This window comes from Gorilla gorilla, chromosome 11 (genome assembly GCF_029281585.2).
Source record: "Gorilla gorilla gorilla isolate KB3781 chromosome 11, NHGRI_mGorGor1-v2.1_pri, whole genome shotgun sequence".
NCBI classification, from domain to species: domain Eukaryota; kingdom Metazoa; phylum Chordata; class Mammalia; order Primates; family Hominidae; genus Gorilla; species Gorilla gorilla.
In genome coordinates, this window is record NC_073235.2 from 144,093,731 (window position 1) to 144,109,259 (window position 15,529).

At 44.4% G+C, this 15,529-nt stretch overlaps 1 protein-coding gene across 5 annotated transcripts in view; it reads left to right on the forward strand.

Annotated features, from left to right (window-relative positions):
• The window catches only part of FARP2 (FERM, ARH/RhoGEF and pleckstrin domain protein 2), a 139,931-nt gene that overhangs the window by 72,887 nt on the left and 51,515 nt on the right, over nucleotides 1-15,529 (forward strand). For all 5 annotated transcript variants that reach the window (XR_008677573.2, XM_004033463.4, XM_063695435.1 and 2 more), the window contains exons 9-13: nucleotides 4,027-4,122; nucleotides 6,482-6,645; nucleotides 7,284-7,352; nucleotides 8,806-8,863; nucleotides 12,764-13,016. Coding sequence is in view for 4 of the 5 variants with exons in the window: in XM_004033463.4 (XP_004033511.2) it covers nucleotides 4,027-4,122; nucleotides 6,482-6,645; nucleotides 7,284-7,352; nucleotides 8,806-8,863; nucleotides 12,764-13,016 (640 nt within the window). In the remaining variant the exon portion in view is untranslated. The remainder of the gene's footprint in view (nucleotides 1-4,026; nucleotides 4,123-6,481; nucleotides 6,646-7,283; nucleotides 7,353-8,805; nucleotides 8,864-12,763; nucleotides 13,017-15,529) is intronic.

The following is a 15,529-nucleotide window of genomic DNA, read 5'->3' on the forward strand; positions in this document are numbered from 1 at the left end:
ACCAGAAGGGATTGAACAAGCAGCTGGAGCAGTTATTTGGGGGCCTCTGAGCTATTGTCGGCCCTCTTCTTGGGAGGGCTTCATCTCTTACCTCCGTGGCAGGCCCTTGGTTTTTTGTTTTGTTTTTGAGATGGAGTCTCACTCTGTCGCCCAGGTGGGAGTACAGTGGCGCGATCTCAGCTCACTGCAACCTCCGCCTCCCGGCTTCAAGCGATTCTCCTGCCTCAGCCTCCCGAGTAGCTGGGACTTAGAGGCGCCTGCCACCACGTCTGGCTAATTTTTTGTATTTTTAGTAGAGGCGGGGTTTCACTGTGTTAGCCAGGATGGTCTTGAACTCCTGACCTCGTGATCCGCCCGCCTTGGCCTCCCAAAGTGCTGGGATTACAGGCATGAGCCACCACGCCCAGCCTAGGCCCTCGGTTTTTTAAGACTCTGTCCTGGATATATAAATAATGTCTAGAGCTGGGGCTGTGGGGATTTTGTTTCCTTTTGTTGATGTTTTGTTTTGCTTTGTTTTTGAGAATACAATTTAGGACAGAAACTTTGAGAACGTAGTTGAAAATCCTCCAATATTTTACTTTTTTTTTTTTTTTTTTGAGACGGGGTCTCCCTTTGTCGCCCAGGCTGGAGTACAGTGGCGCAGTCTCTGCTCACTGCAACCTCCGCCTCCTGGGTTCAAACGATTTTCCTGCCTCAGCCTGCTGAGTAGCTAGGATTACAGGCACTGGCCACCATGTCCAGCTAATTTTTTTTTTTTTTTTAAATTCCTGACCTCAGGTGATCTGCTCACCTCAGCCTCCCAAAGTGCTGGGATCACAGGCGTGAGCCACAGCACCTGGCCTTCAATATTTTACTTTCAGTAGAAATTAGAGTGACTTAGTGTTGGGCAATATTTTGGGAACTAGGAAGCTTAAGTCCTCATTTAGACCCTAACGTTTGTGTCTTGGCTTTGAGAACATCTAACTCAGGATTTTTTTTTTTAATTGAGATAAAATGTATATGCCATAAAATTCACCATGTTGAAGTATACAATTCAGTTGTTTTAGGATACTTACACAGTTGTATGACCATCACTACTATCTAATTTCAGAACGTTTTCATCATCCCAAAAAGAGACCCTCATACTCTTTAGCAGTTACTCCGCCAGCCCCCAGCAACCACTGGCATCCAGAACAGGCACCCATCAGGATATTCCCTCTCTATGGATTTACCTATTTTAGATATTTCACATAAGTGGGATCATACAAACATGTGGTCTGTTGTGTGTAGTGTTTCCTTGTTTCCAGGTTCACTCATGTGGTAGCATGTATCACTGTTTTACTCCTTGTGGCTAAAGGGGTTTGTTTTTTCCTTTGGAGCTGTCTCTGAGGGGACTGTGTCCCTCACCTTGCTGCCTCTTACACTGAGTTTGCAGGTAAGAGTAAATGTTGGTAACATAAAACGTATAGTCGCTGAAATGCCCAAGCAGTGTCTCAGATGTTTTTAAAATTTTATTTTGAAACCATTTCAAGCTTATAGAAAAGCTACACAAACAGCACAGAAAGGTCCTGCTGGCCTTTACCTGAGATGCCCGTCTGCCTTTAACTGGTTGTCCCTGTGTTGTTTACTACAGAAGGTCCAATCTAGGAGCAAATGCTGTACCCAGGCATTATGTCTCTCTGGTCTCTGCAATCTGGAACATTCTTCCTTCTTTCCTTGGTTTTCATGACCTTGACATTTTGGAAGATTACAGGGCAGTCATTTTGTAGAATGTTTATGATATGGGATTGTGCAGTGCTTCCCCAGGATCAGACCCTGGGCTCACTGCCTAGGTGAGAAACTCCCAGAGTGATGATGTGTCCTGATTCATGTGGCACATAGGGTCCATCTGTCCCACTGGTGGTGGTGGTAACATTGATCACTTGGTCAAGATGATGTTTGCCAGCTTTTCTGTATACAAAGTTATTTTTGACTAGGTAGTGGCTCATGCCTATAGTCCCAACAGAGGCTGAAGCAGGAGGATCACTTGAGGCCAGGTGTTTGAGACCAGCCTGGGCAACATAGCAAGACCCCATCTCTACAAAAGGTCCTGCTGGCCTTTACCTGAGATGCCCATCTGCCTTTAACTCGTTAAACAAGAAAAAATTTAAAATAGAAAATTAGCCAGGATTGGTATCAGGTGCCTGTATTCCCAGCTGCTCCAGAGGCTGAGACAGGATGATTGCTTGAGCCCAGGAGTTTGAGACTCCTTATCTCTTAAGGAAAGAAAGGTTACTTTTTGTTCTTTGTTACTAAGTATTTTGTGGAGAGATACTTTGAGACTAAGTAAATATCTTGTACCTCATCACACTCATCTTCTAGTTAGATCACTATGATGGTTGCCCAATGATGACTCTTTAAATCCCATTCTTCCTACTACTGGAAGGAAGAGTTTTCTCTCCATTTATTTAGTTTATGTCACTGTGGATTCATAGATTCAAATCTGATACTTGATAATCTGTTGGTTTCATTATTTATTTTTATCTTTAACTTTCCCACATTTGGCCCAAGGGAGGCTCTTCAAGCTGCCTCTTGTGTCCTTCTCACATGTCCTTTCATTTTATGAGCACTTCTTTGCTTTCTTACAGAATAAGACATGCCAGGCTTGTTTTGTACTTTGCCTGCTTCACCGTGGAGTCAGCCATTTCCCCACAGAGCCCAGCCGTTTTAGTGAAGACTGGTATTTAGAGACCAAGATCCATGCACTCAGTGTGCCCATTGCTTTGTGGGGTATCACCACTTCTGGCCCTCTCAACAGACAATGCTACACACATGTACATATACCCACTCACCTCACATATCTATACTTACCTCTATATCTGTGTCTGTATCTGCTGAAACCAGGAATTCCCATCATTCGCTCCTATTACACTCTAGCGCTGTGTTCTAGCTTCAGTGAGAAACCTGACTCTACTCCCCGCCCTGCCTGGCCACTATCACTGCCCCTTCCAGACCACCCTCCTTGCAGGAGTGAACTTCAAAAAATGTATATTAACATTGATTTTAAAATTTTGTAATAAAACCTTATCAAAGAAATTAAAATTAGCCAGGCACAGTGGGTCATGCCTGTAATCCCAGCACTTTGGGAGGCAAGGTGGACTAATCACCTGAGGTCAGGAGTTCAAGAGCAGCCTGGCCAACATGGTGAAACCCCATCTCTACTAAAAATACAAAAATTAGCCAGGTGTGGTGGCACACACCTATAGTCCTGGCTACTCAGGAGGCTGAGGCAGGAGAACTGCTTGAACCCAGGAGGTGGAGGTTACAGCGAATGGAGATCGTACCACTGCACTCCAGCCTGGGTGATAGAGTGAGACTCTGTCTCAAAAAAAAAAAAAAAGAAAGAAAGTGCAAATCTTTCCATTTCTTCTTCTAATTGCCTATTTCCTATAAATATTTGAAACAATATGGGGAGAGATACAAGTCCAAGTGTATCTTCCTGGTGAATTGCTTTTAGATGATGTAAGCCCTCTTTCTCATGCACTGTGTCTGATGATAATATTGCTCCAGCACCTTTCTTTTGGTCAGTTGTTAAGTACGTCTTTTTCCATCTCTTTGAACCTTTCAGTGTCCTTGTGTTCCAGATGTGCCTCGAGTTTGAGACCAGCCTGGGCAACAGAGCAAGACCTCATCTCTACAAAAAAAATTAAAAATAGAAAATTAGGCAAGATTGGTGTCTGGTGTCTGTAGTCCCAGCTGCTCCAGAGGCTGAGGCAGGATGATTGCTTGAGCCCAGGAGTTTGAGGCTGCAGTGAGCGGAGATTGTACCACTGCACTCTAGCCTGGGCAACAGAGCAAGACTCCATCTCAAAAAAAAATTAAATTATCTTTCTAGAACAGATAGATTAATATGTTTATTGACATTTTAAGTCAGCTATTTCAGATATAATGGTAAAATGCCAAGTAGATTGCTGTGTTGGCAGGGATGTAATTTAAGCATTCCCTATTTCATGAGAAAGGGGTTATGTGTTAGATACAAATGTAATCTGTCTGTCTCTTGAATTTCAGGGCACCACCAAAATCAACACTTTCAACTGGTCCAAGGTCCGTAAACTAAGCTTCAAGAGGAAAAGATTTCTTATCAAACTTCATCCAGAGGTTCATGTAAGTATTATTTTTAGCTTTTTATTTATTTATTTATTTATTTTTTTTATTTTTTTTTTTGAGACGGAGTTTTGCTCTTGTTGCCCAGGCTGGAGTGCAATGGCATGATCTCGGCTCACCGCAACCCTCCGCCTCCCGGGTTCAAGCAATTCTCCTGCCTCAGCCTCCCAAGTAGCTGGGATTACAGGCATGCGCCACCACACCTGGCTAATTTTGTATTTTTGTAGAGACAGGATTTCTCCATGTTGTTCAGGCTGGTCTCGAACTCCTGACCTCAGGTGATCCACCCGCCTTGGCCTCCCAAAGTGCTGGGATTACAGGCGTGAGCCACCATGCCCAGCCTATTTTGACCATTTTTTAACTCATAATTTATTCTGCTAAAACATAACTACTTTGTAAATCATTTCAGCATAATGCACACAAGAACTCAAGGACAGGATTCGGGACTTAGGTCTGGAGGGGCTGAGGGCAGTCTGCCTAGCTGGTCTCACACTTACCTCCCCCAGGAACTTTGTCACTCACGTGTTGCTGGCTCAAAACCCCAGGGTTTCAGATTCAGTGGGTCTAGGATGAACCCAAGAAGGTGCACATCTGACAAGCTCCTAGGGGCTGCTAAGAACCATGGTTATTGCAGCCTCTTTGTTCTCTAGGTAAGGAAGCTGAAGAACAAAGTGTTCAAAATGATCTGAAGCCCTACAGCAGTTGAGAGCTTCAGAATGAACTGAGGAGTATCCCCAGTGTTCTCTTGTGTCCTTCATTCAGAAATTGATCTTTGAATAGCTCTAATTGAAGAAGCCTTGATTATCAGGGAGTAAATATTCCCTTCTTTATTGACTGCTCATTAATAAAGTAATAATTACATATGAATTTACTGAAATGAATAAAAATGGAAAAAATAAATGCCTGTGCAGTGTATTTGGTAAAATCCAGTACTTCCAGTTATTCAAAGATGTTCCAGTTGCTGCATTTCCGTTGTACAAAAGGAGTTAGAAAATAAAAAGTAGATTTGCCAAGCTACCATGGGGTTTGAAGCTTAAGAGATGGCCATGCCTGTGTCAGCCCAGACACATTTTGGGTTATGGGAGATTTAGAGCCTTTGGGCCAGTCAGAAGAAAAGCTTTGCCTACGCCTTTAAAAGGCACTTGAGTAGTAGGGCTTTTGGTACACACTGGGTTCACGTGCTATGTGTAAGTGTGTTTGCTTTTGGTAGAAGGCTTGAAAGTGGCTTTAATTGTTGTACAAATATCTCTTCTGTGGATGAAAGGGAAGTAGAAGGAATGCCAAACACACATACGAAACACAAGTAAAAGCTGTTTTACTCTGTAAGTAAAAAAAAAAAAATGTTTCCTGCAGTTATTTGAGATGATAGGGAAAGTTCACCAAAGCAGCTATTAACTTGAATAGGGCGATAAGTCAAAGCCCAGAACTGTTTGCATCTGCACTTAGCTAAGTTACATTTTACTTACCTAAGCACGTTTTAAAGACTAAATGTTAGATTCAAAGTATTACAGTCTTTGTGGAAGGTAATTGGGTAACATACATCAGCAGGTTCAAAAATGTGCAGTCTTTGAGCTCAGATTTCCATTTCTAGGAATTTATCCTAAGGAATAATTGAGAGTGAATGCAGTTCCTTCAGGGCAATATTCATGCAGGCCTGAAAACTGCATGTCCTGGACATCTAAAATATCCTAGATTTTAAAAATATATACCATGTAGAAACAATTCAGTAATAACATGTAAATATGTCAGCTGGCATGAAAAATGCCAAGGCTAGGTGGAAAAAGTGTTTACGAAGATAGAATTCAGAATGTTGATAGTTGTGTGATTGTGGGTGACTTCATTTTTCTGCTAGTTCTACTATGAATGTATATACTGTTTATCTTTTCTTAATTAAGCAGATGGAACCAGAAGACTTTGTATACAACTTTTAGAAAAACCCTTCCTGGGCTGGGTGCAGTGGTGCACACCTGTAATCCCAGTACTTTGGGAGGCTGAGGTGGGCAGATCACTTGGGCTCAGGAGTTCAAGACCAGCCTGGCCAACATGGCAAAACCCTTTTTCTACAAAAAATACAAAAATCAGCTGGGCTTGGTGTTGTGAGCCTGTAGTCCCTACTGAGCGGTAGGAGGGGAGCGGCTGAGGTGGGAGGATTGTTTGAGCCTGGGAGGTTGAAGTTGCAGTGAGCCAAGATCACGCCATTGCACTCCAGCCTGGGCACAGAGCAAGATCCTGTCTCAAAAAAAAACCTTACTAATTTTTAATTTTGGAATTCCCTATCGTGTGATCTGCTTCCTAAATGTACTTTCTCTTGTCCAATACTTCATTCTTGAATTAATTAACCTTTGTGTTTTGTTTCTAGGGACCTTACCAGGACACATTAGAATTTTTGTTGGGTAGTAGAGATGAATGTAAGAACTTCTGGAAGATTTGTGTGGAGTATCACACCTTTTTTAGACTTTTGGACCAACCTAAGCCAAAAGCAAAAGCCGTCTTCTTCAGCCGGGGCTCCTCCTTCAGATACAGGTAGGGGCCATGCCATGGCTTGCATGGGCCCCTCACTGGTTTGTAAAGCTGAGAAAATAGGTAATTCCTAGTCAAGAAAGAAGTGTTATAAAATATTTCAGAGAATTACACACAAAGTGGAGGTATTGTGAAAGAATAACTAGAGGAAGCATATGAAATAAAATAATGGAAAAAATAGGCTTAATAAAAACTTTGCTTACAAATTCAGTTACGCTTACTACAAAGTATAACTTTAAAATATGTATGTGGGCTGAGCCCGGTGGCTCACACCTGTAATCCCAGCACTTTGGAAGGCCAAGGCGGGTGGATCCTTTGAGGTCAGGAATTCGATATCAGCCTGGCCAACATGGTGAACCCCCATCTCTACTAAAAATACAAAAATTAGCTGGGCGTGTTAGCGGGCACCTGTAATCCCAGCAACTCGGGAGGCTGAGGCATGAGGATCGCTTAAACCCATGAGGCAGAGATCGTGCCACTGCACTCCACCCTGGGCAATAGAGCGAGACTCAGTCTCAAAAAAATAAAATATATGTGTGTATGTTTATGAGAGAGGATGGGTAAATCTTTTTTGTCTTTTACTCTGAAAAATTAATGCTGACTTACTGTTCTTTATTAAAAATCTGAATCTTTATTCACAGTGGAAGAACTCAGAAACAACTAGTAGATTATTTCAAAGACAGTGGAATGAAGAGAATTCCATATGAAAGGTAAGCTCTGGCCTTTATGATGTAAAGTGTGTGCTTTTAAAATTAAAATTTAAATATATATATGGAGAGAGAGCGAAAAGAGAGACTGAGTCTTGCTCTGTCACCTAAGCTGGAGTACAGTGGCATGATCACGGCTCACTGCAGCTTCAGACTCCTGGGCTCAAGCAGTCCTCCCACCTCAGCCTCCCGAGTAGCTGGGAATATAGGCGCACACCACTATCCCCTGGCTAGTTTTTTTTTTTTTTTTTTTTTTTTTCTGTAGAGACAGGGTCTTGCTATGTTGCCCAGGCTGGTCTCAAACATGTGGGCTCAAGTAATCCTCCAACCTCAGCCTCCCAAAGTGCTGCAATTATAGGTGTGAGCCACCATGCCCAGCCTATTTTAAATATTAATCTTTACTTGACTAAAAGTGACTTCAAATACATGAATGTGTATTTTTACAGGAGTTCAGTTTCAATGTTTTAAAGAAAGTGGATTTGTAATTTTTTTTTTTTTTTTTTGATATGGAGTCTCGCTCTGTCGCCCAAGCTGGAGTGCAGTGGTGCGATCTCGGCTCACTGCAAGCTCCGCCTCCCGGGTTCACACCATTCTTCTGCCTCAGCCTCCCGAGTAGCTGGGACTGCAGGCGCCTCCCACCATGCCTGGCAAATCTTTTGTATTTTTAGTAGAGATGGGGTTTCACTGTGTTAGCCAGGGTGGTCTCGACCTCCTGACCTCATGATCCACCCGCCTTGGCCTCCCAAAGTGCTGGGATTACAGGTGTGAGCCACTGCACCCGGCCTGTAATATTTTTATATAGACATTGTATATACATAGAGATATTTTTAGTTTCTCTTCTGTATAGCTTAGCTTATATGTATTTTTACATAGTATAGTAAATTTTTTTTTTTTTTTTTTTTTTTTGTGATGGAGTCTTGCTCTGTCGCCCAGGCTGGAGTGCAGTAGTGTGATCTCGGTTCACTGCAAGCGCCTCCTCCTGGGTTCACGCCATTCTCTTGCCTCAGCCTCCCAAGTAGCTGGGACTACAGGCGCCCACCACCACACCCAGCTAATTTTTTGTATTTTTAATAGAGACGGGGTTTCATAGTGTTAGCCAGGATGGTCTTGATCTGACCTCGTGATCCACCCGCCTCGGCCTCCCAGAGTGCTGGGATTACAGGTGTGAGCCACTGCGCCTGGCCTATAGTAAACATTTAATCTGAAAATTCTTGTTGTTTCTCCGCATGTGGAATTTTTTCCTTTAGTGTGGGTGTGTAATCTTACCTCTCTTGGGACCTCTGTTTTTTATTTGAATTCTTGTTTTCCATTCTCCTGCCCCTTTCAAGTTAGATACCTCTTAGCTACATTTTCTTGTGAGGTTTTCTTCATGGATACGGTACATGCTTGCTGCTTTAAAAACAGGCGCTGAGAAGGGGAGGGCTTGGTTTCTCACAGCTCGTCCTCTGTTTTGCAGAAGGCACAGCAAGACCCACATGTCCGTTCGAGCTCTGACTGCAGACCTACCAAAACAGGTTAGTCTCTTCCAGTTCAACATGGAGGCAGTAGGAGTTCCCTGTACTCTTTTGGAAAATAGTCTGTCAGTATTGTAACAAGAGTCTTAAAATTAATCATATTATTTAACGCAGCAATTGTAATTCTGGGACTCTGTTTTCAGAAAGGGGTCCTGAATAGAAAGCCAGCAGGGCAGTGGCCCATGCCTGTAATCCCAGCTCCTTGGGAGGCCAGGGCAGGCCTTGCTTCAGTCCAGGAATTCGAGACCAGCCTGGGCAACATGGCGAAATCTTGTCATTACAAAAAATACAAAAATTAGCCGAGCATGATGGTGGTGCACGGGTAGTCTCAGCTACTCAGGGAGCTGAGGTGGAAGAATGTCTTGAGCCCAGGAAGTTGGGGCTACAGTGAGCCAAGATAGTGGCACTATACTCCAGCCTGGATGACAGAGCAAGATCCTGTCTCAAAAAAAAGAGAGAGAGAAAGCCTGTATGTTGAGATGTGCATCATAGTGTTGTGTGTAATACACCACAAAATCCTGACAGCTCTCATCTGTGCCAGATGACTTACTAACTACGTTTTTAGCTGTATTCACTGAGTAGGATTTTTTGTTAACTGCTAAAAGCATGGCTTAAAAAGAGTATGTGGTAACATGGAGAAATTCTTGCTGTTATGTTACAAATGAAAAGCAGGAAACAAATTTATATCTCTATGTCTTTGGCATGATTGCAACTATATCAAAACAAAGATACACCAACTCACACAGACACTTCATACAAAAACATTTGACAAGAATGTCCCAGAATGTGACAACAGCTGTTCTGTGCCACTGTGATGGGACATCAGCGACCTTCTCATGTTTCAGGTCTACTTCACTACAGTCCCTTCCCATTTTTATGCTGGCATGTTAACTTCCATATGCAAGCATATTTTTACATTGAATCTTGCATGTTTTGTTTTGTTTTCCCAGACAGAGTCTTACTCTCTTGCCCAGGCTGGAGTGCAGTGGCATGATCTAGGCTCACTGCAACCTCTGCTTCCTGGGTTCAAGTGATTCTCGTTCCTCAGCCTCCCAAGTAGCTGTGATTACAGGCACATACCACCATGCCTGGCTGATATATACATATATATATATATATATATATACATATATATATATACACACGTATATATGTATATACATATATATATACACACACACACACATATATATATATATATATATTTTTTTTTTTTTTTGAGACGGAGTCTTGCTCTGTCGCCCAGGCTGGAGTTTAGTGGCACGATCTCAGCTCACTGCAAGCTCCACCTCCCGCGTTCACACCATTCACCTGCCTCAGCCTCCCGAGTAGCTGGGACTACAGGTGCCCGCCACCATGCCTGGCTAATTTTTTTTTGTATTTTTTAGTGGAGACGGGGTTTCACCGTGTTAGCCAGGATGGTCTCGATCTCCTGACCTCGTGATCCACCCGCTCAGCCTCCCAAAGTGCTGGGATTACAGGCGTGAGCCACCGCGCCCAGCCAACTCTTTTAGATATGTTTCCTCTTTAGAAATTTCTTGTTAATTCAATTGAAATTAAAGGGAAATGTATTTTTAATTGTTCCTTTACACAGTTTGATTTTTTTTTCTTTTTTTTTGGAGACAGGGTCTCACTCTATCATCTCGGCTGCATGATCACAGCTCGTTGCAGCCTCAACCTCCCAGGCTCCGGTGATCCTTCCACCTCAGCCTCCCAAGTAGCTGAGACTACAGGCGCATGCCACCACACCCAGCTAATTTTGTATTTTTTTTGTAGAGACAGAGTCTCACCATGTTGCCCAGGCTGGTCTCAAACTCCTGGGCTCAAGTGATCCTTCTGCCTCAGCCTCCCAAAATGTTGGGATAACAGGCATGAGCCAGCATACCCAACCACAAAGTTAGAATTTTTTTTTCTTTTTTTTTGAGACAGAGTCTCACTTTGTCGCCCAGGCTGGAGTGCAGTGGTGCGATCTTGGTTCATTGCAACATCTGCCTCCCGGGTTCAAGTGATTCTCCTGCCTCAGCCTCCCAAGTGGGTGGGACTACAGGTGCATGCCACAATGCCTGGCTGATTTTTTGTATTTTTTGGAGAGACAGGGTTTCACCGTGTTAGCCAGGATGGTCTTGATCTCCTGAACTCATGATCCGCCCGACTCGGCCTCCCAAAGTGCTGGGATTACAGGCGTGAGCCACCACGCCCGGCCTTCAGAAGAATTTAATGTCAACATAAGAATCATCTAAAAGTTACCTTTAAGGACGGGCGCAGTGACTCAACAGCTGTAATACCAGCACTTTGGGAGGTCAAGGCGGGCAGATCTCCTGAGGTCAAGAGTTCAAGACCAGCTTGGCCAACATGGTGAAACCCCAGGTTTAATAAAATACAAAAATTAGTGAGGCATGGTGGTAAGCGCCTATAATCCCAGCTACTCGGGAGGCTGAGACTGGAGAATTGCTTGAACCTGGGAGGTGGAGGTTGCAGTGAGCCGAGATGGCACATTGCACTCCAGCCTGAGTGACAAGAGTGAAACTTCATCTCAAAAATAAATAAATAAATAAATAAATAAATAAATAAATAAAACCTTTACGCTTTCAATTTTCTTCCATTCCATTTTAAAAGCCACATGAGAATATTGAATATGGTTGAATAATTGAGACATGATAAGATCAGCATTTGAAAATAGGTTAATCTTATGGACTGTGGCCTACTATTTTGTTTCTGAAAGCCTAGTAACTAAGCCTTGTGCAGTTACATTTGCACCTTTTACATATGGTAACACGTGCATGTGTATATTGCCTGTGTACATATTGCACAAAAGGTTATTCAGTTGTGTTTGGTTATATTTTGGTCTGAACCACACTCTTAACGATGTGGTGTGTGTATATATAGTAAGGGATGTCCCCAAAGCGTGACTGCATCCCGTGATAGCGTGCGAGGAGTGACACTTAACGAGTAGAGGGGGCTCAGCCGTGTCCTTGTGTGTGGAACCATGAGGGGAGGATGTGTTAGGGCACCTATGGAGTAGCGGGTGATGCAGCATAGCCACCGGACATCTGGTCCTGGCCCCTCAGTATTTCCTTATCCTGCTTGGGAGCTGCTTCTCCCTCAGACTTGTGGCCACTCCTGTGCTTTTGGAAGGCCCCAGGTCTCTTGTGCCACTCCCATTGGCAAAGGGCATCCTAGGCAGTGACCCTCAACCTTCCCTTACATGTATGAGTGGATTGGTGTGTGTCCTAACTCCCTCGCGATGATACATCTCTGACAGATGAGTGCGCATTACTGTAGAACTTGGACTTGTTACTCACCTGTCAGTACTGTGGTTTAGGGTTCTATTGGCTGAGTGGAATGGTTCACTCCCTCTCCAGCTGTATTTTACCCCTCAACAAAACTATGAATCTCCTGGTAACAGGGGATTCCAGGAAGACGTGGACCACATGTCATTAGGTTCTGCAAGATGGAGGTTTTCTTGGCCAGGCATGGTGGCATGTACCTGTAATCCCAGCATGTTGGAAGGCGAAGATGGGTGGATCACTTGAGGCCAGGAGTTTGAGCTATGATGGCACCACTGTACTCCACCCTGGGCAACAGAGCAAGACCCTGTCTCTAAAAAAATTAAAAATTGTAATTTAATTTAAAAAACTTTTCTTTATTGTGTATATTTCATGTCATAAGAGAAAAAAATGGAATTGTAAGGGTTTGTAAACAGACGATCCTGGGTTGATTTGCAATGCTACTTTTACAGATCTTCAGTTCTACAAGGGAAAGTCTAGTGAATTGCCCATTTTCATGAAAGGTGTGATAGAAATGTGTGGATGCCCTAAGTTAGGCCAGGTGGCTTTGCAACTTCTAGTGGTAATTTGTAATTTTATATCCTTTTTTTCTTTTCTTAACTTTGGTTCCCAGAGCATCTCATTCCCCGAGGGATTGAGGACTCCTGCCTCCCCATCTTCAGCGAATGCCTTTTACTCGCTCTCTCCCTCCACTCTGGCCCCCTCTGGCCTGCCAGAGTTTAAGGACAGCAGCAGCTCCCTCACAGATCCCCAGGTTTCCTACATCAAGAGTCCAGCTGCAGAGAGGAGCAGTGGAGCAGTGGCTGGAGGCCCCAACACACCATCGGCCCAGCCCCTCGGGCCCCCCGCACTCCAGCCTGGTCCAGGTGTCGGGTTTTGTCATGTTGTGAGCAGCTGTGGTTCTGTCTGTGCTGGGGGGCAGAGTTTCAGTGCCTTCGACCTAGACACAGGGAGGGCCGGGAGGGAGCTCAGCGCTGCTTGTAAAAATGACAATGGTGGGGATGACTTTACCACAGGCTCATTTCCTTCCAGTGGGGAGCACCGGTGTGACCGGCAGTGTCATGGGGGGGCCCCTGCTTTCACATTGACAAATGCCCAGCTGCAGGTATCTGAGGAGTTCATAGACGATGACCCAGCAGACATCTCCTTCTTTGCTGGAGGCTCTGAGGCATTTTCTTTTCCTTATGGCTCTGTAGTCCCACAGGAACCTCAGGCCTCTGCCCAGCCTCTGGTGGCCCCTCCTTTGTGTGAGCTTCCAGAGTCTGCTCAGTCCAGCGCAGACAGGTACTCCACGGAGGCAGTAGATATGAACACAGAAGACGATTTTGCATTTGAGGAGGAAAGTGACTTCAATGGGAACGCACACCCCTCAGACACCTCGGAGCTATTTGAGGTGAAGGCGCAGGCCAGCCGGATGCAGCGCCTGCTGGGTCCTTCTGAGACCAGCTCACTGAGGAACAGCCAGTCTGAAAACAGCTCCCTCAATAACATGCCACTACGTGGTGGGCTGTCTGTGCACACATGCAGCTCAGCCAATCAATCTGAGGCCAGCTCCATGGTCAACTTCCCAGCCTACTCAGTCCGCTCCGAGTCCAGCTCGGCCTTCCAGTTCTCTGACATCATCGACCAGTTAGAGCAGCTCAGCTACCCACCCACGACGGCCGAGGACTCCAGCAGCACAGAGTCAGACTCATGGGACTCTGAAACCGAGGCCCCCCTAGACATAAGCCTTTTCTTCAGCAACCCTTTTGCACACACAAGTGGAGAAAGAGTCCCTTTTGATTTACAGAACAATTTAAAGAATTTGACTCCAGGAGAGCAAATAGATAAAAACTCATCTTGACCACTCTGGGTTCCTTTACAAGGCAACCCACTCACCCACGCTGTGTGGTTTAGAGCTCAGAATTGTTTGGTTTAAACACAGAAAGTGACTTTCATTTCATGGATAGATATTCAATTTTTTTTAATTTCCTGATTTATTATACTTTTTTGAATGTCAAAAAATTTGACCTTTCACTTGGAATGACGTAAAAGTTATGCCTCCAGTCTTAGACCTGAGTACTCCAGCCAGTCCTCCTAGAGGACTGATAAATTGGTCTTTGTAGTTTATGTTTTTTGGCATATGCTTTGATTCAAGTAAGAACTGGTGCTATACATTCTGAATGTTACACAATTCTGTTCATGTTGATCTTCAATAGAATATGTGTATTACACTATTGATGCTGCTTTTCAAGATGAGCCCTGTTGCCTATAATTAACTAGGACACAGGTTTTGTCTCACTTGTCCAGCCACTGCACTACACAAAGCCTTGAGTATGCCTCTACAGCCCTAACCCTGGGAAAGATGGCCATAGGCCATGGCCTGCTGTGTGCTGTGGTCAAACTCGTGGGCCTCTGAGACCCTAAGGCCCCCGTAGACATTAGCCTTTTCTTCAGCAACCCTTTTGCACAGACAAGTGGAGAAAAAGAGTCCCACTGGGACTCTGGGGGGACAGTCATCCATTGCACTGGGGTTGGGGGTGAGGGGGTGCCTGGAACTGTCCCAGTGCCAAAGGCACCATGTCATTTTTTTTTTTTTAAAGGTGGCAAAGGGCCACTGCCTCATTATTGACTTGAGACCCAGAAATAGTGCTGTGTGTAGATAGTGGTCTTGGAGAGGCGTTGGTTTAAAATGCACTTATGTAAGTTTGAGCTGTTTTCTTTTCTTCAGCTTAATTGGGAATTAGAAGATACGTGGTTGCAAAAAAAGCAGAACCAGACACACCATGGGCATCATTCTGTCCCAGGACAATGGGAAGGGTCCCAAGGGCAGGTGTGCCAAGGTGGCCCTGCCCACCCATCCAGCGTACCCGTAAACACATACCAGGTGCCATGGGCCCTGCTGGGTACCACATGGAGAGCTTCTCAGTCTAAACCACCATGAAAGTCAAGGCTGATGTTTGTGGCACAGTGGGTAGGTCCATCCAGGGACGTCATGGGGAAACCACTGCCATGCAGCTCAGCACCCACAAGTGCCGGTCTCAGGCCAGCCCTAGATGACACTGTTCAATTTGTCAAGTCCACAGATAGGGTTGGGGTTTTTGTTGTTTTTCTTTTCTGATCTTACCTAGTAATGCAATACCACATTTAAAGTTTAATTCTCTTCCCAGAATGTCTTGTGGAAACTTTACATTTCATTCCTGTTCACATTGTAAGATCTCTGATGTTTTGCCTGGATGGATTTACTGTGATTGCACAGGGACCATGTGGCTCAGGTGTCTGAGCCATTGAGGGCATCTTGCAAGGGCTGGTTTTCCTTTTCTCATCAGTGTTGGCTGGATGCCAGCAGGGGTTTTGTGTCTAACCACATCAGGCAGTTTCCCATTTTTGTAGCTTTGTT